The 25,980-nt window shown below is 38.7% G+C and overlaps 1 protein-coding gene across 2 annotated transcripts in view; it reads left to right on the forward strand.

Moving 5' to 3' along the window:
* Positions 1–25,980, forward strand: part of rin3.L (Ras and Rab interactor 3 L homeolog) — a 50,814-nt gene that overhangs the window by 22,233 nt on the left and 2,601 nt on the right. For both annotated transcript variants that reach the window (XM_018230438.2, XM_018230437.2), the window contains 6 exons: positions 8,126–8,198; positions 16,715–16,806; positions 17,607–19,235; positions 19,517–19,825; positions 23,297–23,428; positions 24,461–24,624. In XM_018230438.2, coding sequence (XP_018085927.1) covers positions 8,126–8,198; positions 16,715–16,806; positions 17,607–19,235; positions 19,517–19,825; positions 23,297–23,428; positions 24,461–24,624 — 2,399 coding nt within the window. The remainder of the gene's footprint in view (positions 1–8,125; positions 8,199–16,714; positions 16,807–17,606; positions 19,236–19,516; positions 19,826–23,296; positions 23,429–24,460; positions 24,625–25,980) is intronic.

Raw genomic sequence — 25,980 nt, forward strand, 5'->3', positions numbered from 1 at the left:
ACCCTATTCGATGGTCGAATTTCAAAGTTTTTTTCACTTCGAAATTCGACCCTTGATTAATCTGCCCCTTAATGATGCTTGTGTTAACATTGTATTTATTTTTACCTTTCTGTGCTCTGCAGTAGATAGGGTTGTCACCTTTTCTGGAAAAAAAATACCGGCCTTCCTATATATTTATCTTTATTCCCTATTAATAATATTGGGATCAACTGCCAGAGTTTTGTGACTCGTACCGTCCTATCTCGTTGCTAAACTGTGACGCCAAGATTTTTGCTAAGGTCCTGGCTAATAGGGTTAAGTCAGTGATTGCAGACTTAGTGCATCCGGACCAAACTGGCTTCATGCCGAGCAAAGCTACGGACATTAACATTCGGAGACTGTATACCAACCTGGCTCTTGGCCACAGTAATAAAGGCAGTAGAATAGTGGTGTCTATCGACACGGCCAAGGCGTTTGACACCGTCTCGTGGGCTTATTTGTGGGAGGTCTTGACTAAATTTGGATTTGGGCAGCGCTTTCTGGTTTGGGTCCGGGCCCTGTATTTTAAACCCAAAGCTAGGATCTTGGTGAATGGTTTGCTGTCAGACGTGGTGCAGCTGGGGAGGGGGACCCGACAGGGTTGCCCGCTCTCCCCACTGCTGTTCGCCCTAGCCATAGAGCCGTTGGCGACACTGATTAGGGACTCCCCGGAGATAGAGGGTCTGACCGTTGGCAGAATTGTAGAGAAAGTTTCATTGTATGCCGATGACATGCTTCTATATTTAGCCAATCCCCACAGGGCCTTAACTAAGGCTTTGGAATGTATTGAGGAATTTGGGGAATTTTCTGGATTGCGCATTAACCGGTCGAAATCAGTTGTTTTTCCGCTCGACCCTCTACCCCCGGGGACACCAGAGCGACTGGGGCAATTGAAGGTGGTACAATCCTTTAAATATCTTGGGGTTATAATTCAGGCAGATTTTAAAAAGTTTGAGGAGTGTAACTTAACCCCAGTTGTCAAAGCCCTTAGTACAAAAACGGAGGTCTGGCGGGATCTACCTCTTTCTCTCCCAGGGAGAGTTAACTTATTCAAAATGGTTTTCCTCCCCAAATTTTTGTATTTATTCCACAACTCGCCCATAATACCCCGGAACCAGTGGTTTAAGTATGTCGATTCCATTTTGCGTACCTTCCTTTGGGCTGGGAACACCCTCGGATGAACCTTAGAACCCTACAGGCACCTACAACCGGGGGGGGGGGGGGCCTTGCTTTGCTCTAGCTAAGCTACTATATAGAGGTACCTCCTTGCAGTGTTCGATTACTGTACCAATGGCCACAGTGGTGGGGGTGTTTCAGAGAGCACTAAAGATGGTCCATAAGGCTAGACCTGTGTGGTCCTGCTGGACGCCTCTTTGGGGGAATGGTTATCTCCCACACCTCAGGGATATGCCGGATGTGAACTGTTGGGCTAGTCGGGGTGTCAAGACCTTGGCCGATGTTAGTGAGCAGGGGGATCTGAAACAATTCCAGAGCCTACAGCGTGCTTTCCGATTGCCCCACTCCATGTTTTTCCGCTACCTCCAGCTCAGGCATGCCTTCCAAACCCAATTTCCCAGTCGGCCCATTGAAATAGTGGAGTCTACCCTAGAAGTCTATTTGAGGAAGGAGGACATAAAAAAACCCACCTCCTGGTTCTACACCATCCTGGAAAGGGCTGGTCCCGATCCACTTGCCAGGGTACAACATAAATGGGCTGGGGATATTCCAGGTCTAGATGAGGAGATGTGGACGGACGCACTGAAACAGGTCCCACTCATTACCATGTCTGTTAGAGACAGGTATATCCAAACTAAGTTTTTGAACAGAGTATACCTTACGCCTTCTAGACTTGCAAAGATATATCCTACGGTTTCAGACCAATGCACCAAATGCAATCAGGAGGTAGGCACGGTTATGCATGTATTCTGGAACTGCCCGAGAATCCAGGAGTTCTGGGGTGAGGTCCTGCACCATACCTCTCTAGTCTTGGATGTCCCTAGCTTTAGAACTCTGTTAGTTTGTCTGTTGGGAATAATGGATAATTTAGGGCTGAAGCCTGCGGTTAAGCTTTGCTACCTACAACTGTTATACTTTGCTAAAAAATCTATCCTTTTGCATTGGAAATCGACTGAACCCCCGACTGTTGCCTTCTGTGAAAGCCAGGTTAACACAGTCCTTCCTTACCAAAAATTGGTCTATATCACAAGAGGGTGCCCCAAGAAGTTTGAGGGCGTCTGGGGAGCGTGGCTGAACTGTGAAGCCGCTCACTAAGATTGGGGTTTATGTGTGATGATACGCTGTTTGCTGGTTCCACCTCCATTGTATATGATTTGTCTTGTTTATATTTTTGTCTATGTGTCTGTGTTGTTGGAAATTCCAAAAATAAAAACTTTTAAAAAAAAAAATAATATTGGGATCAGCCATCATTTTTACCGGCCAGGCCGGTAAAATACCGGCCAGGTGGCAACCCTAGCACTAGACAACACATGCCAAAGGGAAATGGGACAGTTGGTTTATTAAAGCTAAATGCTAATAAAGGCGAAGAAAACTACCGCACATTACTGTAATAGCCTCTGTTTTTAAGTATGAGTTGTATGTAAATTGGGTGTATGTAACTCGAGATCTCCCTGTACTAGTATTACCGACAAAATTATGAAAATCCCCATGCAATCTCTAAATGATATACTTATGCAAGAAATATGCCTGCACGTGTATATTATTTATGTCATGTTAAAAGAATCGAGAACTGAGGATATAGCAGTAGGGAGCAAAGGGGTATCATATTGCTTTCAGTCTGCTAAAAAAACAGAGAATGGGCTCATGTGTCTTACTGCTGCTTGGGTATAGAAATAAAATCACAGGATGGCTTAGGATTTCATCATTACTATTACGTTTGGGATAATTTATACAGGTCAGAGATGCTTGCAGCGTATGACTAATGCACAAGCCATACATAGAAGACTTTATAATGATACACATATTTAGGTACATGTATGAATACACATAGTACTGATATACTATTTAGAATGAACATTTGCACTTTAGCACAAGTGCAACGCTGTCTGGAAGTTCTTTACTATAATAATAAATCAGAAGCATAACAGCAGTCGCATATTAAAAGGTTAGCATTGCTACAAGGTTATGTTTTTAGACAGAAATGGCTGTAAAATGGACTAAAATGTGGGGGCAGCAGAGAAGAAAATTTATCAAATCTGGTTTATCAAGATTTTGTATTCAAAACTTTAAAAGTGAAGTAAATTAAAAAGAGAGAATTCTGAAATGTGAGCAGATTTAAAGTAGTATAATCATTATAATATTCTGCTGCAGAGGTGTCAAGTTTTTTTATTTTTTTTATTTTTTGTTGTTGTCTGAAGTCCCCTTTGGATGTGTTTTTAATTCTAGAGCTATTAAGCAGTCTCATTTCCTCTTCTTTTAACTTCAGACTGGCAGGAGGAAAACTTATCAAGGTTTAATATATTTATATTTTATATAGCAGATCCAACCACTCCCCCTCCATGCTCTTATCAAAGCATACTTAATAAACCATCCTAAATAAAGGCTTATAGATCATACTCTCTATTAAGTCCCTTTGGGTTCATTGTCTGCAATGTGTGTATCCAATACTCTTCCATCTTTTGTAGTTGCAAGAGTCGGTTGCCCCCCCGACATGCTTTGAAAAGAGCATGGAGGGGGGAGTGGTTGGGTCTGGTATTGTTATACTGCTATGATGCACAACCCTGATTATATCAAATGTTCCTTTTTACAATTATAAATGTTTGGTCATTTATATGCTATTTTTGTTATGCTTAGGTTTGTGTAACCTTATAGTGGTTATATACAGTTTAAGTAAAGAATTTATGGAGATTCAGCAAACACTTGTATTCTAAGTGAACCAATTTGTATTTTGATTGAACCAATTTACATTTTGATTGAACAAATTTGTATACTAATGAGGTAGGTGTGTGCAAGACCTATGCCTTTAAATAGGATATGATGTCATTGTATTTACTGATGCTTGAGAAAGAAGTGGGAAAGTTGGTAAAAACTGGTAAAAAAGTTGTCTGGATTTTTTTTATTTGTTATATAATTTGTCCATGATGTGGACTAAGTCATAGACTGAGAATATGCTCCACTCCGATTTGTCGGATATATATATATATATATACACAAACACATTTATTTACACATATATATATACACATTATAGCTATTAGCAGTATGCACCAATGGGCATCTACATCTGGTAGTTATTACTTATTTGTTTTTTTTCTGTTGGTGCCTGTGGTGCTCAATTCATTGTGTGGTTGTATGTGCCAGTCCTCCAAGAAAACCGTTGCTCTAATTTTCTCATCCATGATTAATATTTCACCCCATAAGTGCTTTTGCAAGTTACAGCAACATCAAAATCACATACAACTGAATTACAGTCAAACCAAGAAACTCAACTAATTTGTTCACATGAAAACCAGATGTAAATGCTATTTTTATGGAACACCATATGTATGTGTGTGCCAAAATGATCGGCAAGAACCAACGCCCACTGAGTATCATAGGTCTGTACACACTACACATTCTGCCTGTTTGATTTATGCAGAAACTATACTCGTTATTAGCAGGTAATTCATACTACGTGAGATGGCTTTGCTGAAATGCGTCTTACATGTTTGTTATAAAAACCTAAATGTTCTCCAGGCTGCAGTGATGTAAGGGACTTTTTATGATTTGTGTTTTTACAGTTCTTAAGTAGCAGAGAGGAAAACAATTACAAGGCATATTGTAACTTCATGAATATTAGCTATTCCCAGTAACAGAAATCTATGCAGCACTAATTCGAAGTGTATAACAAATGGCTTAATTTACCATTGCCCAAGGGGCAAAGGCAGGAGCAGTAAGGGGCACAAAATTGCTGGCCTCACGGCCTGTGCACTTAGCAGTTGTGCCTGGGGCAATGAGGAATGCTCGCTCTGCACCATGTGCTATGTTAAGAATCTAGGCAATGGGCAAAGCGTAGTTCTGTCAAGGTAATTGGCAGGAGGTAAGTAGTGGGTTCTCATGTGCCCTGTGGCCTTCTTTGAATGCAGAACTATCCAACACATGCAGCACATGATAGAGATATATATATATATATATATATCTATATATATATATATCTGTTCTCGGTGGGAATGCTAATAATAATGAGATGAATATTTGCAAACAAGTGGTCTTTTGCACAAACTATTTTTCCTTTGTGCCAATTTAATATAGCTTCTGCAAACATTTAAACTATTTATTTAGCGACCTCATCCACCAGTGGAAGAAAGATTGTTTGCTGAAAAAGTTTTCAAGGAATAGAGCAGCAGAGTTGTCCTAAGGGTGGCTCAACATGGGTAAATACCCTAAGTCCTGTACTTAGTACGGCCTAGTAGTCAGATATGTAAATTAGAGTGTAGGACAGCCCAATAATACGCTACAAATTTACCTCATGTCTTTACAGGTAAAGCAGCAGCACCTTTAGCATTGGGGGCACAATGGTAACAGTGCTGCCCAAATTTTGGCTATTCATTTGTGGTTAAAGTACATCTCCATAGATGCAAAAGCTATAGGAATGCAGGGAGTTGAAGCTGAACCATACATAAATGGCTACACGTTGGACAATCCACCAAAGTCCGTTTTGCCCCTGGACCTTCTACCAGTAAAGAAAACCTTATTGGGACCCCGAGTGGTTTGTAAAAAGAGACTTATCGTTTAGTTTTCTTCTTAATTTGCTTCATGCCAATTAAATCAGTTATGTGTGGGCTGTAGGACAGGAAAGGATAGTCAGTACATACAGTGGTGTGAAAAACTATTTGCCCCCTTCCTGATTTCTTATTCTTTTGCATGTTTGTCACACAAAATGTTTCTGATCATCAAACACATTTAACTATTAGTCAAAGATAACACAAGTAAACACAAAATGCAGTTTTTAAATGAGGGTTTTTATTATTTAGGGAGAAAAGAAATCAAAACCTGTGTGGAAAAAGTAATTGCCCCCTGAACCTAATAACTGGTTGGGCCACCCTTAGCAGCAATAACTGCAATCAAGTGTTTGCGATAACTTGCAACGGAGTCTTTTACAGCGCTCTGGAGGAATTTTGGCCCACTCATCTTTGCTGAATTGTTGTAATTCTGCTTTATTAGAGGGTTTTCTAGCATGAACCACCTTTTTAAGGTCATGCCACAACATCTCAATAGGATTCAGGTCAGGACTTTGACTAGGCCACTCCAAAGTCTTCATTTTGTTTTTCTTCAGCCAATCAGAGGTGGATTTGCTGGTGTGTTTTGGGTCATTGTCCTGCTGCAGCACCCAAGATCGCTTCAGCTTGAGTTGACGAACAGACGGCCGGACATTCTCCTTCAGGATTTTTTGGTAGACAGTAGAATTCATGGTTCCATCTATCACAGCAAGTCTTCCAGGTCCTGAAGCAGCAAAACAACCCCAGACCATCACACTACCACCACCATATTTTACTGTTGGTATGATGTTCTTTTTCTGAAATGCTGTGTTACTTTTACGTCAGATGTAACGGGACGCGCACCTTCCAAAAAGTTCAACTTTTGTCTCGTCGGTCCACAAGGTATTTTCCCAAAAGTCTTGGCAATCATTGAGATGTTTTTTAGCAAAATTGAGACGAGCCTTAATGTTCTTTTTGCTTAAAAGTGGTTTGCGCCTTGGAAATCTGCCATGCAGGCAGTTTTTGCCCAGTCTCTTTCTTATGGTGGAGTCGTGAACACTGACCTTAATTGAGGCAAGTGAGGCCTGCAGTTCTTAAGATGTTGTCCTGGGGTCTTTTGTGGCCTCTAGGATGAGTTGTCTCTGCGCTCTTGGGGTAATTTTGGTCGGCCGGCCACTCCTGGGAAGGTTCACCACTGTTCCATGTTTTTGCCATTTGTGGATAATGGCTCTCACTGTGGTTCGCTGGAGTCCCAAAGCTTTAGAAATGGCTTTATAACCTTTACCAGACTGATAGATCTCAATTACTTTTGTTCTCATTTGTTCCTGAATTTCTTTGGATCTTGGCATGATGTCTAGCTTTTGAGGTGCTTTTGGTCTACTTCTCTGTGTCAGGTAGCTCCTATTTAAGTGATTTCTTGATTGAAACAGGTGTGGCAGTAATCAGGCCACACCACATTACGCCAGTAATCAGTACAGAAATTGAACTCAGGTGTGATAAACCACAGTTGTTATTTTTTAACAAGGGGGGCAATCACTTTTTCACACAGGCCCATGTAGATTTGGAGTTTTTTTTCTCCCTTAATAACGTAAACCTTCATTTAAAAACTGCATTTTGTGTTTAGTTATCTTTTGACTAATAGTTAACGGTTTTTGATGAGCAGAAACATTTAAGTGTGACAAACATGCAAAAGAATAAGAAATCAGGAAGGGGGCAAATAGTTTTTCACACCACTGTATTTTGCCTTGTTTATTGAAATAGGGAACTATGCACCACAAGGATTTCAGTGGAAAAATACTTGCTAAAATAAAAATCCCTTTTCAAGAAATGTATTCACAGCAAATTGTGTCTCTGGATTATCGTAATGGCAGATGGATCTCATCAGAGAATAAAGCCCAGTGGCCTAAAAACTAGGGTTTCTGTTTTCCTTTCACTTCTTTATTATAATAAAAAAAGGGCAATGACTTTAACATGAGATAAGAAAATATATATTTTGTAGGCACACACATAATTAAGTTCTTACTCGCATGACTCAAGTGTGTATGACCTAAATGAAATTATAAGGAACATTGCCAGTAATTAGTATTACTGGAATTTCTGGAGAAGACGGTTTAATATTTATTCCATCGCAAATATAAACTTATAATCGTATCAAAACACAAACTAGATTCTAGCACTGTTTGTTACAACCATATAAAAAATGTTCTTTGGATGAAAGTTTTTGGCAATTGTAAATTTGCTTTTTCAAGAGCTGTTATCTGTTTTTCAATAAGACATTTCCCAGCAATGCAAAAACTTCATTTTTTATTGCTGCAACAGTTACTCTGAATTCTAAACAGTTTGGATTTAGCATGTAGCAGTTGTCAGGGATCCAGTTTAAAAAAAAAAGTAAAAAATGTTTTTGTTTCCTTTAGTGATGTACCTGGAAAGTTCTGTATTGGTGTTTGAAGATATCTTTAAACTTGCAGCATTTTATTGTGTGAGTAGGTAAGTATTGCCATTCCTTGTCTGCCTTTGCAGTTGTACTGTAAGAAACTGTTAATGCGGTTCATGATTACAACCACATGCAAATATAAGTTGGAGGGGAATAAACACGGCTGCCACATGTTTACCACCTCCAAAACCATAATTGTTTGTGTTTTTGAAAGGCAGCAGCTGATTATTCTAAACGTTCACTATCACTTTCCATATTTCCTCTGCATGCTCAAAGTGAGGTTTTACCAGGAATCAGAGGCTAAATGGTTCTTTAATCCATTGAGTCAGTGCCACTTTATATGCAAAAAAGGATTTTATTAGCTGCCTAGAGATGCAAAGTGTAGTGTCCTTAACAACCCCCAAATCTTTCTCAGTTAAGGAGTCTCCCAATACATTTAATTTTAGTTTATAACTAATATTCATGTTGGTTTTGCCCAAATGCAACCTTTATCAACACAGGGTGAAAATTTGTCTCCTATTTCATTTAAATAAATCTTCAAACTGTAAGCATCTTGTATGGTTGTTTTGCACAACTGTGGATTATCATCAGACACCAAAAGTAATTACAATACCAACCTTAGGTTAAAAAGCAATTAACCAAGTACATACCCCAGAGGAACTGCACATACATTGGTCCAACAATGAGTAAACAAAGGAGGCAGAATACTTGTGCCCCTGGGGTTGCTGCTGTCTTCACTAAATGCAGAGTCTATAGCTGGCACTCCATGCACAGAGCAACACCATTAAGTGAGTCAGGCCCTGTCCCTAAGGCAAGGACAGGGCCATGACACACCTCACACTGCTCAATACCTTGCACTTTTGTATGACAAAAATGGAGTACTGAGGCCTGCATCTATTTGCACAATGCACCATGCAGTGCAATATGCAAAAAAATTATTTCACCCATGAAAATCAGTGAAAAATCACATAGAGTGCAACAAAATGTGATCACCTATTGTCTGTGTAGTGTAGACAGTGTCAATTCATAAAGTGCCATTTGCTTCTTCTGCAGAGTGTCAGGAGAGATCTGCATATACAAATCGCTGACATTGATATTTTATGAAATAGCACTGAGAAACAGATGGTGACTGGGGTTTCAAGGAACTGCATATAGAGCACCAGTACCTGAAGCTCTCAGAAGCTCCCTCTACAATGTGGCCACCATATGTCTTCCATTTAAAACATAGGGTTCCATTGTTTTGATGGATTTCTAAACAAGAATTGAACACAAACACTCACTCCTTGCATCTAAATTACAATTTCTATATTTCCTAAATTAACATAGACTCGCAGAAGTATATTTTTCTGACTGGTTGACTTTGCCTTTGCTTGATGCCAGTAGCTGAAATAAAGGAGTAGAACATTAAAATAAAAACTTTGATTACGTAGGAAACAAATATTAAAATAATATAAAATCATAAAAGGGTTTTTTTTTTAATGTAAAACTTAACAGGAAGTGTTTCCACCCCTTAATTGCTTGCATTTCTGATACTTCTGTGCTCTAAAATGATCATCTTTTTATTTATTCCTATATAGTAATCACCACAAGCTTGTCCTAAGTTAATGGGCATGCTGCCATCCTAGATTTAATAATGCTGCTAATAGAACATACCAAGTGATTAGTATGGAGATGTATTTGTAGCTCATTTGGAAGCCAACACTACATCATATCAAAATATGGCCAACACAATATTTTTTTGCCCTGTGCGACCATGCTGTGAAATTTCAATCATAAGTCTTTTCTCTGCAGTGTTCTCCCCAGCCCCTTCTAGCTGGGTGCATTACCCGGTATACAGCTCTGTTCCTGCCTAAAAGCCTTTTCCAACGTTGTCCTACTTTTGCTAATTCTCCTCACACTGAATTTAGTGAAGCACACAGTGCAACCGGCTTCTGTAAAGAGTATTCTTTTAAAGCAGGCATAGTTGGGGATTTGTGCTTTGAGGTGTTAATTGTTTATTTTTCCCTACTTGGCAGAAAACATTTTCCTGAGATAACACTGTTCCATGTCCAGCTCAGTTTAATAAAAGGTTTGGTATATATGACCGATATTCACTTAGTAGCAAGTGCTGAGCATCAGCAGAGGTAGTAGTGATATCAGTACCTGTCTCTTAGTTGTTGTTGTTGTTGTTGTTGTTGTTGTTGTTGTTATTATTATTAATAGTAATAGGCTGGGTACAAGTAAATACTATAGGTAGCTCCTTGACTGATAGCAGTTGAATGAAATGCATCTGCATAGCAAATGCTGTGCCAGCTGAAAGGTTAAAGGGATACTGTCATGGGAAAAAATTTTTTTTCCAAAATCAATCAGTTAATAGTGCTGCTCCAGCAGAATTCTGCACTGAAATCCATTCTTCAAAAGAATTATATTCAATTTTGAAATCTGACATAGGGCTAGACATATTGCCAATTTCCCAGCTGCCCCAAGTCATGTGACTTGTGCTCTGATAAACTTCAATCACTCTTTACTGCTGTACTGTAAGTTGGAGTGATATCACCCCCCTCCCTTTTCCCTCCAGCAGCCAAACAAAAGAACAATGGGAAGGTAACCAGATAACAGCTTCCAAACAAAATAGAACATAGGCACATTCCACATACTGCTTCTGCAAACATTCTTTTGAAAAAAGCTTCTTTTATTCATGAGATCCCAGCAAACGTTTCGGGGACGTGCCCCTTCATCCAGTGCGCCAGATAACAGCTCCCTAACACAAGATAACAGCTGCCTGGTAGATCTAAGAACAACACTCAATAGTAAAAACCCGTGTCCCACTGAGACACATTCAGTTACATTGAGAAGGAAAAACAGCAGCCTGCCAGAAAGCATTTCTCTCCTGAAGTGCCGGCACAAGTCACATGACCAGGGGCAGCTGGCAAATTGACAAAATGTCTAGCCCCATGTCAGATTTCAAAATTGAATATAACAAAATCTGTTTGCTCTTTTGAGAAATGGATTTCAGTGCAGAATTCTGCTGTGAGCAGCACTATTAACTGATTCATTTTTTCCCATGACAGTATCCCTTTAAATATGCCACAATGAACTGTACTTCACACAGAGCAATGTGTATGCTGAATTCTGTGGAAGGAAGCAAGGAAGATTGTGGGTTAAAAGCACCCTTATGGGTAAGAACACATGAGACATTTTGTCACCCACACTAATTGCCTCCAGCAAAGTAAAATACTTGAATTGCATAATAAATCGAAAATAACTTTTTCTGCATTTTCATGCTATTACACAATTAAAATGTTTTAACATTGCCAATTCATGTGGATCACAATGACAAGGTATTTTTGGATGTTTTTGTCATTCACATTGGAGGCAGTTTAGCATAGGTGACAATACATCATGTGTGTCTATCCCTAAAGAAGCAGAAAGCCAATCCATTTATTATTTTATATGTCCTTTAGATGAGTGCAAAGGAACAATAAAAAGGAAGGCCTTTTGTTCTGCTCATGTCACCATCTCTTTTTGGATGTTTTTGTCATTCACACATTAAACTTGAAAAATTAAGATATGTAAACAATATTGATTGAATTTGTGATAAAAAAAAGCATCCAAACTTGTTATATAAGCTTGTATATATTCCCTCAATAAATAAAACCACATATTCGCTATAGATAAAACCTTTTTATTCACATTTATTGGTAAGTTTAAGAAGTGACTGGCCAGTCTACTATATACAAGCGATAAAAACAATATTATAACTGCATAAAAATATATAAAGAATTTGTCCTAAATAATGTATACACACCTTTACATATAACTCACCGCAATGGATCTAACGAGAGCTGTGGAGTCAGAGTTGGGAGAAATTTTGGGTATCTGGATTTGGAATCTCCAAAAAATGACTACTACTCCTAATAAATTTAAATACAAGCACTGAAAACAATCAAATCAGATTTAAGAGCTTCTATGACGGAGGATATTGCAGAAGCAATTTCTGTTTCTAAGAATAATACTTTAGTCAATTTTGGGTTATATTTAACGGCTATTCTACATCTATCTGCAAGGTTTAATTAATATTTAAGTTGTTTTAGGATTTAAAATTGTGTTTGGTTTATGAAGTCCTTGCCAAAGGATGTGGTTGATATTTTTGAGCTTTGGCAGTGATAAAATGCCTTGTATGCTGTGTACTTAACTGCTTTCAGTCAACATTAGGAACAGTAACACCAAGGGGCCGATTCACTAAGGGTTGAATATCGAGGGTTAATTAACCCTCGATATTCGACTAGGAATTAAAATCCTTCGACTTCGAATATCGAAGTCGAAGGATTTAGCGCAGATAGTTCGATGGAACGATCGAAGGATAATTCCTTCGATCGAACGATAAAATCCTTCGAATCGAACGATTTGAATTATTTTAATTCAACGATCGAAGGAATATCCTTCGATCAAAAAAAGTTAGCCAAGCCTATGGGGACCTTTCCCATAGGCTAACATTGACTTCGGTAGCTTTTAGATGGCGAACTAGGGGGTCGAAGTTTTTTTCAAAGAGACAGTACTTCGACTATCGAATGGTCGAATAGTCGAACGATTTTTACTTCGAATCCTTCGATTCAAAGTCGTAGTCGAAGGTCGAAGTAGCCCATTCGATGGTCGAAGTAGCCCAAAAAAACCTTCGAAATTCAAAGTTTTTTACCTTCGAATCCTTCACTCGAAGTTAGTGAATCGGCCCCTAAAACATGAAAGACTACTATATTTTATATAAATAAGCTGCTGTGTAGCCATGGGGCCAGCCATTCAAGCTGGAGAAAAGGCACAGGTTACATAGCACATAACTGATATGCCCTTTCCAATACATTGGTGTTTTATCTGTTATCTGCTATGTAACCTGTGCCTTTTTTCCAGCAGCTTGAATGACTGCCCCATGACTACACAGCAGCTTGTTTATATGAACTATAGTAATCTTTCTAAAGCAAACTCCGTTTTTACCAGTGCAGAGCAACCGTACATTATATTTTAATTACTTTGATACACTTTTGGTTTTTGGTGTTACTGTTACTTAAAAAACAGAGGAGTAGGAGGTAACATAAACTGAGGAGTTGGAGTCAAACTACCAACTCCACAGCCTTGGATCTAACTGATCTAAAAAGACTCCATATATTCCGAACATGTTAAAAAAATGCATGAGAGTAGTCAATACTGTGCCACTATAACGTGTCAAGTTATGTGTATATTATATTGGAGATAGCAAGTTATAGATAAGTCAAAGTGAGTGAAGCGGCCTCAGCGTATGCACTATATGTGGAAAAGGTCAAATGCCATGGGTTATTTAATCTAATATTGGCAAAATGGAAGATGTGTTTTAAGGTGCTTTAGGTAAAATTAGAGCATACCCTATACCACAATTATGCACCCCTGTTACCATCCTGATCATTGTTCTATCCCTGTCAGTTTACTTTTTTTTTCTTTCTCCAGCCTGCAGCACAAGTCCCTGTTTTCTATGTAACTGTTTACTACTATAGTAGTATCATCATGTGGCTTTTGTATATCAGGCTACAAATAACAAGTTACATAACAGACCATTTCTTATTATTTATTGTAACCAACTGTTTGTGGCTTTCAGTTATGTAATTTTTTTTTGCCTGCCATTACGAGGACTCTTCCGTCCATTTAGTGCAATGTTGATACTTAGCATGTGTTTGGCAAGAGCCATGCAAGTATGTGGTTGCCTCTAAGTGACCAGTTGTAAGTATCCTTGGGTAAGACCTTTAGCAGTCAGTGCAGTTTCTAGTAGTTTTCTTTTTACAAATAAGGAATATGTGTTGAAAAGGCATAGTTTACCCTTTTTGTGACTTGCAGTGCACAGGTGCAACTGCTGTTTTACTGTGCCAGCTGCTTTGCTGGCATGCTAGGAGTCCATTGTGTCAGTGGCTGACATTGTCAGAATGACAGCAGAGTGTATAGTGTTATGCTATAAATCTGAGAAGAAATTCTGCATCTGTATTTTATATGCAGTATTAGTGCACTGCACTGTACATGCTCTTCGACAAGTTAGACACATGTAGAAGTGCAATGTCTATATAATTGGACTGAAATCCAAAATTACCATCAATGGATATGAAAGATGGGAATTATTTTTACAAATAAAATCTAGCTTTTAAAGCGGTTTACCTTTCGAAGTTAAAAATACTTCGAAATTCGAAAGTTAAAAATACTTCGAAATTCGACCATCGAATATCGAAGTCAAAGTTTTTTTCATCGAATTTGGGTATCCTGCGGTCGAAATAAAATCGTTCGAAGGATTTCAGCGATCGATCGAATGATTTTACTTCGACTTCCAAAAACTTAGAAAAATGCTCTAGAAGGTCCTCATAGGCTAACATAGCACTTCAGCAGGTTTTATTTGGCAAAGTATTGAAATCAAAGTTTTTTTTAAAGAGACAGTACTACAATTATCGAATTGTCGAATATTCGAACGTTTTTACTTTGAGTCGAAGTCGTAGTATCCTATTCGATGGTTGAAGTATCCAAAAAATGTAATCTGCCCCTAAGTATGATGTAGAGAATGAAAATCTGAGACCATTTTCAATTGGTTTCCATTTTCTATTATTTGTGGATTTTGCGTTATTTAGCTTTTTATTTAGCAGCTCTCCAGTTTGCAATGTGAACAATCTGTTTGCTTGAGTCCAAATTAACCTAGCAACCATGCATTGATTTACTAACAGACTGGAATATAAACAGGAGAGGGCCTGCATAGAAATATTAATAAAAAAAAATTGCAATAAGAATACATATGTAGCCTTATAGAGCATTTGTTTATTAGATGGGGTCAGTGACACCCATCTGAAAGCTGGAAAGAGTCATAAGAAAAAGGCAAATAATTTATAAAGAAGTAAAAATGAAGGCAATTTCTTTAGCGTGGCTTTTAAAAAGAAATATCTTAATCGTGTTCATGTTTTTACATTTGCAACTTGTAACTAACTGTACAAGGAGATTATGAGGTATTTCAAAGCTTCATACAGTGTATCTTTTATTTTGTGTTTCCTGTGTTCAGACTAACAATATTGTCTTTGCTGTGTCTCTGATCCTTTTGAGCATGTGGCAGATCAATGTGTAGCAAGCCTTTGGCTGTCATTGTATCCAACACCATAAGATCAATAAAATGTGTGTTGATTACCTTAATGCTGAAGGCCACATAGTGATTGCTTAGAGAATATAATAATCCACAACAAGAAAGTGTACAAACTCTCTAGAAAACTATCCAGAAAATGTCAGCTCTTGCATCTGTCCTTTTTTCTACATGTTGTTAATAAAATGTAAAGGGGGTACACAGACACCAGGGCAGAGAAATTATGCACCCAGCTTGTATTCAGATTGCAGTGTTCATAACCGATAGCTAAGGATGTGTAATTTGGTTTAGAACTACTGTATAACTACCAGCATTCCCAGCCCTTACCTCACATGTGCAGCTCACTGCACTTACAAGGCAACAAGTTAAGCATGCCTTCCTATAAGACAGGAGATTGCCATGTTGACAGTCTAATGCTAGTCTTAAGATTTCTAATAGCATTCCTGAGGTGCCCAGCTGTGCTAGTGTGAGTATGTTGTTTGTTAGGCCTCATTGCATGGTGGTGTTTTCCACCAGGCCTTAAAGCAGGGACAGTGCACCCTGAAAAGGTGAGATTTAGTGAGTATGCCTAATTGCTTCTCTAGATACAGCTTATAGCCCAGCTTGAACGTCACTTATAGTTATGTTTTTTTAAGCTGCCTTTGATATTCTTAAAGATATTCTTAAAGAAAAGTCATTCCCAGCAACATCACTCATATATTTTTACCTTTTCTGATACATGCAAAATCTAAGCATCCAACACTCACTGTAAGCATGGCAATGATTTATATTCCACTAATTACAGTTTGCTAATAGTCCTTGGTATGCTACCTCACTCTTGTTCGCCTCTAAATCTAGAGGTATCTGAACTTCCTTAAAATATTGAGCTGTTACAGTCATGGAATGTGTTAGTTCATGTTCTCAGCTAAAAACAGATAAACAATTCCACTATGACTAGGTCATATTAAACTGATGTATTTCTTGGCTTTGTTCACAGATTTCAGTCCACCCACCTCTTACATATTACTCCCTTTTTCTTAAGTAATTACTGTATTGTGGAAGTTATGCAAAAGGTATTCAATTCTGCAGAATGGTAAACATTCATGATTTCCCTTTTGTTGCAATTATGTCCTTTATTTGCATGGTGTGGTTGTAGCAATGGGGTAGCTATTCCAAGGAGAAAGGCTCAGGTTACACAGCAGATAACAAATAAACTCTGTCTGTCTAATGGCGTTATCTGTTATCCACCATTTATCCTGTGCCATATAGCCGTTTTTCAATTTCCACCATTGCTACACAGCAGCTTGTTTATATGAACTATAGTAGTGTTTCTGAAGCAAACAGATCAGTTTTACCAGTGCAGGGCAACACTACATGATATTTTCATTACTTTAAAACACTTTTATTTTTTGACGTTACTGTTCCTTTAAAGAGCCCTCACGGTATTATTTGAATTTATCTTATAACTTTTTTTGTCCACAGAGATGTGCTGTCCTTTCCTCTGAAACTACCACAAGTGATTGCTGCAGCTGAGACGTACAAAGACCTTGAGTCCTTTTCCAATCTTGGCACAGGTAACAACCTTGTATGGATTTACCAGTCCTCTAACCATCAACAATGTAACAGGTTTTGAAAAAAGGCCCAAGTATCTGCCAAAATGATGGGGTATATTTATTATCCTGTGTAAAACATTACTTGTGATGTTGCTAATAGCAACCAATCAGATATTTGCTTTTGTTTTCCAAATGTTGAAATCTAATTACTGATTTGTTGCTTTGGGCAACATCACCAGTAATGCTTTGCTCCACTTTTTACAAAGCATGATAAATAAGCTTCGTATTTTTCTGTTCAAATGCAAATCTGTAGTGGGAACATCATGAAAGTGTCAGGCCTAGTGGCAGTTGAAGAGCCCAGTAGCATAGATAACTAAATGGTGGCATCCATATTAACTGCAACAGCTTCTAAATTTGGCATCCCCAAGAAAAATGCCAATGCTCTTTGTTTTAACCCGCTGAATACCATATTCATAAAATGCCATGAAGCCGCTTTTTCCCCCTAGGGTTTGAAAACCCGTTTGTATGTTGTATACTGTATTTGTTTTTAGGTTCACATTGCAATACAGAAACAGGATTTTTTTTTTTTTTTTTTTTTAACTGTTACGGCAGCCAGTTGTAGTTCCACAACTGACACTAAATGCTGAAACTGCTTAGTTATAACACAAGTTACTTTAGGTTTAATGTAAAGAACATGATTTCTATGGAGCATTGCATTTATATGATTTCTATACCACTTCATTTCTATGGAGGACTATGCATTTGTATGAATTCTGTTCCACTGTACATATCCAATGTGAGGATCTGCTTAATTTATACAGGTTTTTGGGACTCAACATTTACAGATGAAAATAAATTAACTGTTGCAAAGCAATGCATATGTACCAGCAATGGAGATTTCCAAACTTGCAGTGTGAAGTCCAGCCATCATATACAAATTGAAGCCAAAGGCTGTACGTGTGAAATTAAGATTTCTGTAGGAAGTGGGCGGCTGTGGTTTGTCAACCCTATTTTTATTGAAGAATGTAGCAATGTACTGGCTGCTGAGAAGCTTCCTCTTTCAAACTGTGTTGCAAATTCAGAAATTAAAACTCACAAAATTGTTTACAGACGACCCCCACCACCACCTCCACCATCTGTACAAAACCCACCTCTGCCCTCAGTTCCTCCCTCTGGTCCCCCTCCTAATTATAAACACTCTCATTCCTATACATCTCCACTAAAATCCCCTCATCCCCCTTCTGCTGCTCCGCCTTCTTCTTGCTTACTTCGTTCCTCTTCCAACCAACCAATGGCACAGTCTGGTCCTTCTTTAACATCACATGTTCCTTGTGTTCCTCAGACGCCTCCCTCCTCACACATGCCACCTGCTTCACAAACTCCTCCTCTTTGTCAAGTGTCTCAAAACCTTAGCCAGTTAAAAGATTTGCCCAATGCATTAACAGACGTTTGTGTGGAAGTTCAACCTCTTGCTCAGTCTTGCGAGGAAATGAAAATTAACAGCACAGAAGAAAAGAAAGACAGCGCAGAACATGCCATTTGTTCACTTGGAGAACAGAACCAAAAATCTGCAATGTCTGCACCAGCTATTCCTAAAAGACGTCAGTCAGGAAAGATTTTAGAAAACAAAGGCAATAGCATGAGAAAGAAGGAGCAGCAGACAGAAGGGCAATCAAAAGACCAAGCAGAAGCTCACCTGAACCTTGAAACCATCATAAAGAAGTATAAGGGTATTCCAGAGCAGCAGTTCATTTCTCAGGGGAAAATAAATAAACCACCTCCTGTACCTCCTCCAAGAACAAAGAAGCTTTCCCACAGGTGTCCACCTGCCCCACCAGCCCAAAGATCTCCAGTTAAAGATCTCCGTTCTCAGAAACAATCAAGGCTTAGTGATATCAAGCACAATGGCAGAACTTCTCAATCAGACTTCTCCAAATATAAGGATTTTGCTAAAAATAAAGAGGGCTGCACTCCATTGTCAACCAAGGAACTGAAGAGCTCAGATACATGTCTGAACTCCCCAGCAAGTGGCTTTACTATTTCATTAACCAATCCAGAACAGGATTCTTTGTCCACAAGCAGTGCTGAGGATGACCATGACCAGGAAAAGGTATCCAGCCCTTCCATTCGAAAGAGTCATTCATTTATGTTAGATAAGGCCAAAAACCGGTTGTCCATTGTAACCACCAATGTCTTTAGTGCTTTCATGTCTGCTGAAAGAAAGTTGCAAAAAAAGGTCACTGAACTGGCTCAGGATAAAGAATCATATTTTGGGAATCTAGTCCAGGACTATAAAGCCTACAGCCTGGAGATTATGGGCAAACAGAGCTCAAGCACAGAGATGCTTCAGGAGATCCGTCTAATGATGACCCAGCTTAAAAGTTATTTGGTACAGAGTGCAGAGCTAAAGGCCATGATTGACTCCACTGTCTACACAGATGACCAAATAGGTATGCAAATTTGCTCTGTCTATAACTTAAAATGTATAGATCTGTAGTGCTGAAACATATGAAAAGTATAGCAGCATTTTTCTGTTAGGAATTATCATTTATTTGCCCTTCATATACATGTTTTTCATATGCACAGTGAACTCATTTTTTAAATATTTGCTTATATAAATAATTAGGGATCTGCTAGTTTGCTTACTTCATTTGAAGTACTCTTTCTAGATACTTAAAGACAATATTGTAGTCTAATGGCACCACTCATCCATTTATGTTTCATTATGCAGAAGCCATTGTTGAAGCTGCCCTCTGTAAGTGTATGCTGAAGCCTCTGAAGTCCCCCATTGAGGGATACCTGCGGGAAATCCACACTAAGGATGGCTCATTTAGACTACTAAAAGAGAACCAGATGGTTATCCAGGATATCACAACCACTGACCTGGGAGTAACCACCAGTGTGCCTGAAATCAATGTGATGGAAAAGATCACTCAGAAGTTCTCAGTCATGCACAAAACCTATTCTCCGGAGAAGAAAGTAGCCTACCTGCTAAAGGCTTGTAAACTAATTTATGATTCAATGGCTACTGGAAACCCAGGTAAGAACAATACGGTAAAAATATTTAATATAACAATTGATTTACTTCATTGCTAAGCGGAACTGTCAGATAAGTGCAGAAACATTATTGTTAGTGTATTTTACTAATAACTTATTTACTCAAACTGGTGTTGCTAGATTGTCCAACAGAAATGCTAAGCAAGTTATTTGTGTAAGCGTAAGCACTGAAGCGCTGCTTGAAACTGTATTAGACAAACAATGAAGAAGTTACTTGAGCATTTAGTAGATGTTAGTTATACCCACACCCACCTACAAGCTGCAAAAGAAATACAGCATAACCATTACTGACTGAAGCAGCATTTGCACATAATTATATTTATTATTGACCACTATTTATGAAGTGCCAACATATTCCTTTGTGCTGTACAACAGAGGAGTGTATACATCAAACATACACGTTAATCTACAAATACTGAGCAATATAAGCAGTTAAAGAGGGCCCTGCTCGGAAGAAGGGAGAGCAGTAACGTTCAAAATCATAGTTTTAAAATGTCCGAAGGACCTTTGCGTTTGTTCTCATAGAAGAACCCAATAACTGTCACATGGACAATGTATTTAGGATACTGAATGCACATCTGTAAATATTATATAAAATCTAACTATTTGCTATTATGCTGTGGGTGTATGTTATTGAACAAATTAGAAACAAAAAGCTGCAGTGAAATTTCTCACTGTTTATTTTATATATATTTTGGCTTCCGTTTGTTTTGAAACTCTTTATTGTAAAGGACATTATGTTGCATTGTCTTGTTTAAATTGTGCCATTTTTAGAAGGCATGTTATTTTGGAGTAAGTACTTTTTCTGGTAGGGCGTTTGTACGCGGTTTATAAATATCAGTTGTCTCAACAGGCAATAGTTAGGTCGCTGTACCATCAATCAAATCATACCTGGAGCCTCTACAGACCAGCAGTAAGAGCTCAGAATCAAAAACCTCAATGGATTTGCAAACCTGCACAGTAGTGCATCATGTTATAGGCCAATATGATGGAATGCCCAACATGTCTTTTTAGAGTTCAGAGCTATCTTTTGGGCAGGTTTGCAAATCCATTGAAGCTGTTGATGGGCTCATCTCATTGCCAGTCTGTACTGGCTCCTGCTATGATCCAATTGCTAGCCCAATTACCCAATGGCTACATCAGCTAAATTTAGCCCACCACTAGGGTATGCTAAATTGATCAAAGATCAGCTCCTCTGAGGACAAACAAATTGCTTTCTTTCTCACTGTGCTTTTAAGTAGCCCAAAAATACAGGGATGAGATAGCTAAAGCGTTAGGTGTACCAAACATTCCCTTATGCAGAAGCAGTTAGAACATGCCTGCTGTTAGCACCCGAGCATTTAGCACTGTGGTTACATTTGTAGAGTTAGTGTAAATGCTTAACATAGTCTTATTAGGAATAAAGAAATGCAGAATGCTAAAAAGTATTTGTTATTACAGCATACATGTTCTCCCAATCGCAAAACCTTACCACTAGGATGCTAGAAAACATATTTTAAATTCTTTTAGGAAATATATTTAAATTGCTTACAGCTCAACTGTGTAATATAGTTTGATGAATGTGCATTTATTTGCAGATGGGGTGGCTTTTTGCTTTAGCAAAGATGTTTCCTACCAATTGGTGAAAAAGGCCACAAGTAATGTTTAAAAGAGACATTATGTAAAAACAAGAATGTGCCAGTGCATTAAACTCTTTGATATAGAAGGATATAGAATGTGTCTTAAAAAGTTGTTTCTGGTTACTACAAGTCCCACCTATCTGTTCCACTTCCCGATGCCTCCTTTCCCAGGCTACACTGCACTGTAGGATAGGAACCAATCAGCAGCTAGGCTGACCTGATAGGGAACTGAAGCCTGTCTTGCTTGTATGACTGCAGGGCTGTGATTGGCTATCCCTCTTCTACTGTGCTTCTGGCAGGGACCGTTAGGACACGCCCACCCCTCATTTGAAACTCAGATAGGGACTGTAGTAGATCTATAGGGAGCTCCAATAAAGGGGCCCTTTTTAAAGATATTAGTTTTTGGCCAAAAGTAAAACCAGCACCATATAGTATATGGAAATTATGGGGTTTCATTTATCCTATATATCTCCTTTAATAAGAGTGACATCTGCCCTTAGCTAGCTAGAGGATAATATCCTTATTTCCTTGATGGGCTGCACAGAAGGGTTATTAGAAGTCTTAATGATGTTATATACAACTGTGAGTGCAGTGGGCTAAACTCAATTTTGAGTGCAATTGCCATGTTTACCCACAATGCAACCTTTTTTCCCCATGACTCCAGTGTAATTCTGGTTGCCAGGAGGAGATGCATCTGCTGCAAATGTGGCCTATGAGCCAACATTGACGAGGTTGCACTTAACGCAAATTGGATGCAATGGCAGAGAAAAGCATTGTTGTAATGCCTGATGTTCTGAACTAGAATGACGTGTGCGCCCTCTATTGTTTCTTTACAACTGCAAGGCAGCAATTTACACAGGCTACTATAGGAACCCTAGAGCCTCCGCCTGTTTGAGAGGTGGCAGTAGTAGTGGACACAACAAATTTGGAACAGGAGGAAGAAAGGGCAGAGTCGTGCCAAGTGCAACTAATACAGAAGTGCAAGGAGCGCAACTACCTTTAATGAACAGGATTTTTCTCTCTGCAAACTGCTGCCAATTAAGCTCCCCTGTGACTGCACTTTCTCTACTTTCCTTTTGAAAGAAAGGAGTAACTCAGTACAAACTAATTAGAGGGTAGTGACCTACTATATGTTTTGCAGTACAGGTATGGAATCTGTTATTCTGAAACCTGTTATCCAAAAAGCTCGAATCACACGAAGGTTATATCGCATAGACTATATTTTAATCATAGTGTTTAGATTTTTATGATTTCCTTTGTCACTGTAATAATAAAACAGTATTTCATACTTGATAGCAACAAAGACAAAGATATAATAAATTCTTATAGGAGGAAAAACAATCCTATTGAATTTATACATTTTTAGTAGACCTAAAGTATGGAGATTAAAATTACAGAAAGACCCTGTATATGGAAAACCCCAGTTCCCAAGCATTCTGGATAACAGGTCTCATACATGTATTAGAGAATATTCCAGAAAGTTTAGCTGTGGTAGTTTATAAATTACTGTTTCCATGTGCAATACTATTTTTATGCTTTTTTACACACTCAAGATATTGGGTAGGTAACACCTTTTGTTTGTAAATAATAATCCATTGCCATTTTATTCAGTGAGCAGATGAACTGTGTCCATTTAGGTGCAAGCTGTGCATTCCCACTGCCAGGGATGAATTATTCAGTGGCAATAGGCAAAGTTGCAGATGTATCAGACCATGACAAGTGTTCTTGTGCCTGCCATGTGTAGAAGCTTACATGTCATTCTTGGTGGGGGGCTTATGTTACACATTTGTCAAACTGATGTGTCCCTGTTTGTTGTCCCTGTTTGATGTCCCTAGGGAAGATACATGGTGCAGATGACTTCTTGCCTGTTCTTATGTATGTGCTGGCTCGATGTGACCTTACTGAGCTGCTGCTGGATGTGGAGTACATGATGGAGCTAATGGATCCAACTTTACAATTAGGAGAAGGTACTGCTGATTCTCAGATACTGTACAGTCAGTGGTGTAACTAGATGTTACTGGGCCCCACAGCAAATTAATTTTAGGGCCCCAAACATATCCAGAGGTTGTCCTGTTTTACCAAAATGTATTGAAATTGTACATGAATTTGAGCCTCATGGGCCCCCTATACCTCCTGGGCCCCCTGCAGCCACAGGGTCTGCTTCCTCTGTAGTTACGCCCCTGTGTACAGTGCTTTTCCTCCTATAAGATTTTCTGCCTGGATTGCCATTTTCTCTGGCTCTAAACTCATCCACAGCTGGTTTAACTAGCATTCTGCTACGAGTTTATTAGATTGCTTTCCCAGAGGCAGGGTAAGATTACATAGCTACTGTTTTTACCTTTTCAGATGGAAGGAAGAGCACAAGAAATATTTTGTTGGTTAAATCAAACTTCCCCTCTTGCACGTTCGTTAATGCTCTCAGCCTTGTAGATTAGTGCTCCAGCTGTCCTGGAATCTGGTGAGACATTTGCTGTAAGCTTGTGGTAGTTACCTAATTGGCTACAAAAAAAACCTGTACATATAATAACTGGCAAGAGCAGTGAGCAAAGAAGCCATGCCCGTATGCAGTGAGATATACAATGCAAGAGAGCCCCCAACTGTCTGTTGTTATGTGTTGCCATACCTTACTGTGTACTTGGAACCTGCTTTCCCTGTAAGCAGGGGCAGGGATTTTGTACTGAAGTACTGAATTATTTTTGTCCATAACACATTTCCTGTGTGCTCCAAAAAATTGTTGAGAGCTAGTTTTATAATTTGTACAGTATAAAATGCCACTGTAGAAGCAAGCAGTCTGGCTGCTGCTGTGTGGCTGAGGGTGGAGGAAAGTATTGTATTTTCTGATTCAGCCAGGTCTTGTTTCGCCACTGATAATCTTTGGGTTCCATAACACTGAGTGATGTTTGGTTAGTCCGTATGGTGTCTGTCAAAAATATGAGTGTCCTAATTTCAGAATGCACAAGACTAAATGGTATTGCTTGCTGTACTGATGCATTCTCCAGGTTCCTATTATCTGACAACGACATACGGAGCCCTGGAGCACATAAAGTACTATGATAAGATCACAGTGACTCGACAGCTGAGTGTGGAGGTGCAGGACTCCATCCATCGCTGGGAAAGGAGAAGGACTCTCAACAAGGTTAGAGTGTCTCGTTCATCTATACAGGTGAGATCCCTGTGCAGGAAATTACATATTTTGCCTCATTCTAACAAGAAATCTCTGTATATTTTGTGTATATGTATAAATCAAAAAACACACTCTCATATCCATGTAGATAATTTCAACAGGACATTATTCATAAACAAGACATATACAAACACAATACTGAATGCTCAAGTGTTAAACATCAGTGCCTGCACTACCTTCACAGATACAGAATAACAACAACAAAATCTGGGGTGAAACTAAACAAAGGTGGCCATGATTTATAGCTTCCTAGTACCCGACTGCACTAAAAACTTGCAGCATGCATGCCATCTAGTGGTCAATAGAAACTATATAAATACAGAACATTTGGACAATGAATTATAATATATTGGTGTTTAAGCTTCTTGCTGCTTCTTATAGAACATGCATGCCTTATATATGCAACTGGACCATATGACAATATGATTTAAATAGACAAAACTGTACACAAAGATTATTTGGTGAGGTTGCCACATGCATGCTAGGTCAGATCAGGCTGATGTGATTGTTTGGCCCCAGGTAAACATTTAGATCATGCTGTGGGTCAAGGATATTGTATTATTTGAATATTGACATATAGCTGAACCAAAAGCAGCAGGAGATTCAGTAAGAAATAAAAGTTGTATGATTATATTTTTAAAGTAAATAAAGCAGGTAGAGTTTTTGTCTTAACATCTGGACAAGTGGAACCTGAGGCACTGTAGTTTCACTCTTGCACATATGCATCTTATACTGGGCCTCGCTAGTCTAATAATTTGCTATTTTAAGGAACAGTAACTCCAAAAAATTGAAAGTGATTTAAAGTAATGAAAATATTATGTAGTGTTGCCCTGCACTGGTAAAACTGATCTGTTTGCTTCAGAAACACTACTATAGTTCATATAACAAAAACTCCGCAGACAAACGGCACTTCTGGATGGATTTATTAGGAAAGGGCTGCTGTATACCGCCTAACGCGTTTCGGGATTGTATCCCTTAATCATAGGCTAAATGTCCATCTGAAACAGCTGTAGTTTTATATAGAAAGAGCTAAAATGTATCGTGTTCGTAGTGTCCTGTGAATACAAGTGTTATTAACTAATATAAATAGCTGATATCGTGTCTATAGTTGAGTCCGTTTGGGATCCTAGTTTCTAATTTAAGGATCCAAAATGCTTCTCTAAGGTTCAATCTATGTGTAGTATCTCCCCCTCTAATAGGTACTTTGACTTGCTCAATTACTTTAACTTTAAGATCCTTAATGCCATTAGATGAGCAGGTACTAAATTGTTTACCTATGGGGGTACTCTCTTCACCATTTGAAATAGTCCTTATATGCTCCCTTATTCTTTCTTT

Source organism: Xenopus laevis, chromosome 8L, assembly GCF_017654675.1.
Source record: "Xenopus laevis strain J_2021 chromosome 8L, Xenopus_laevis_v10.1, whole genome shotgun sequence".
In the NCBI taxonomy this organism is placed as follows: domain Eukaryota; kingdom Metazoa; phylum Chordata; class Amphibia; order Anura; family Pipidae; genus Xenopus; species Xenopus laevis.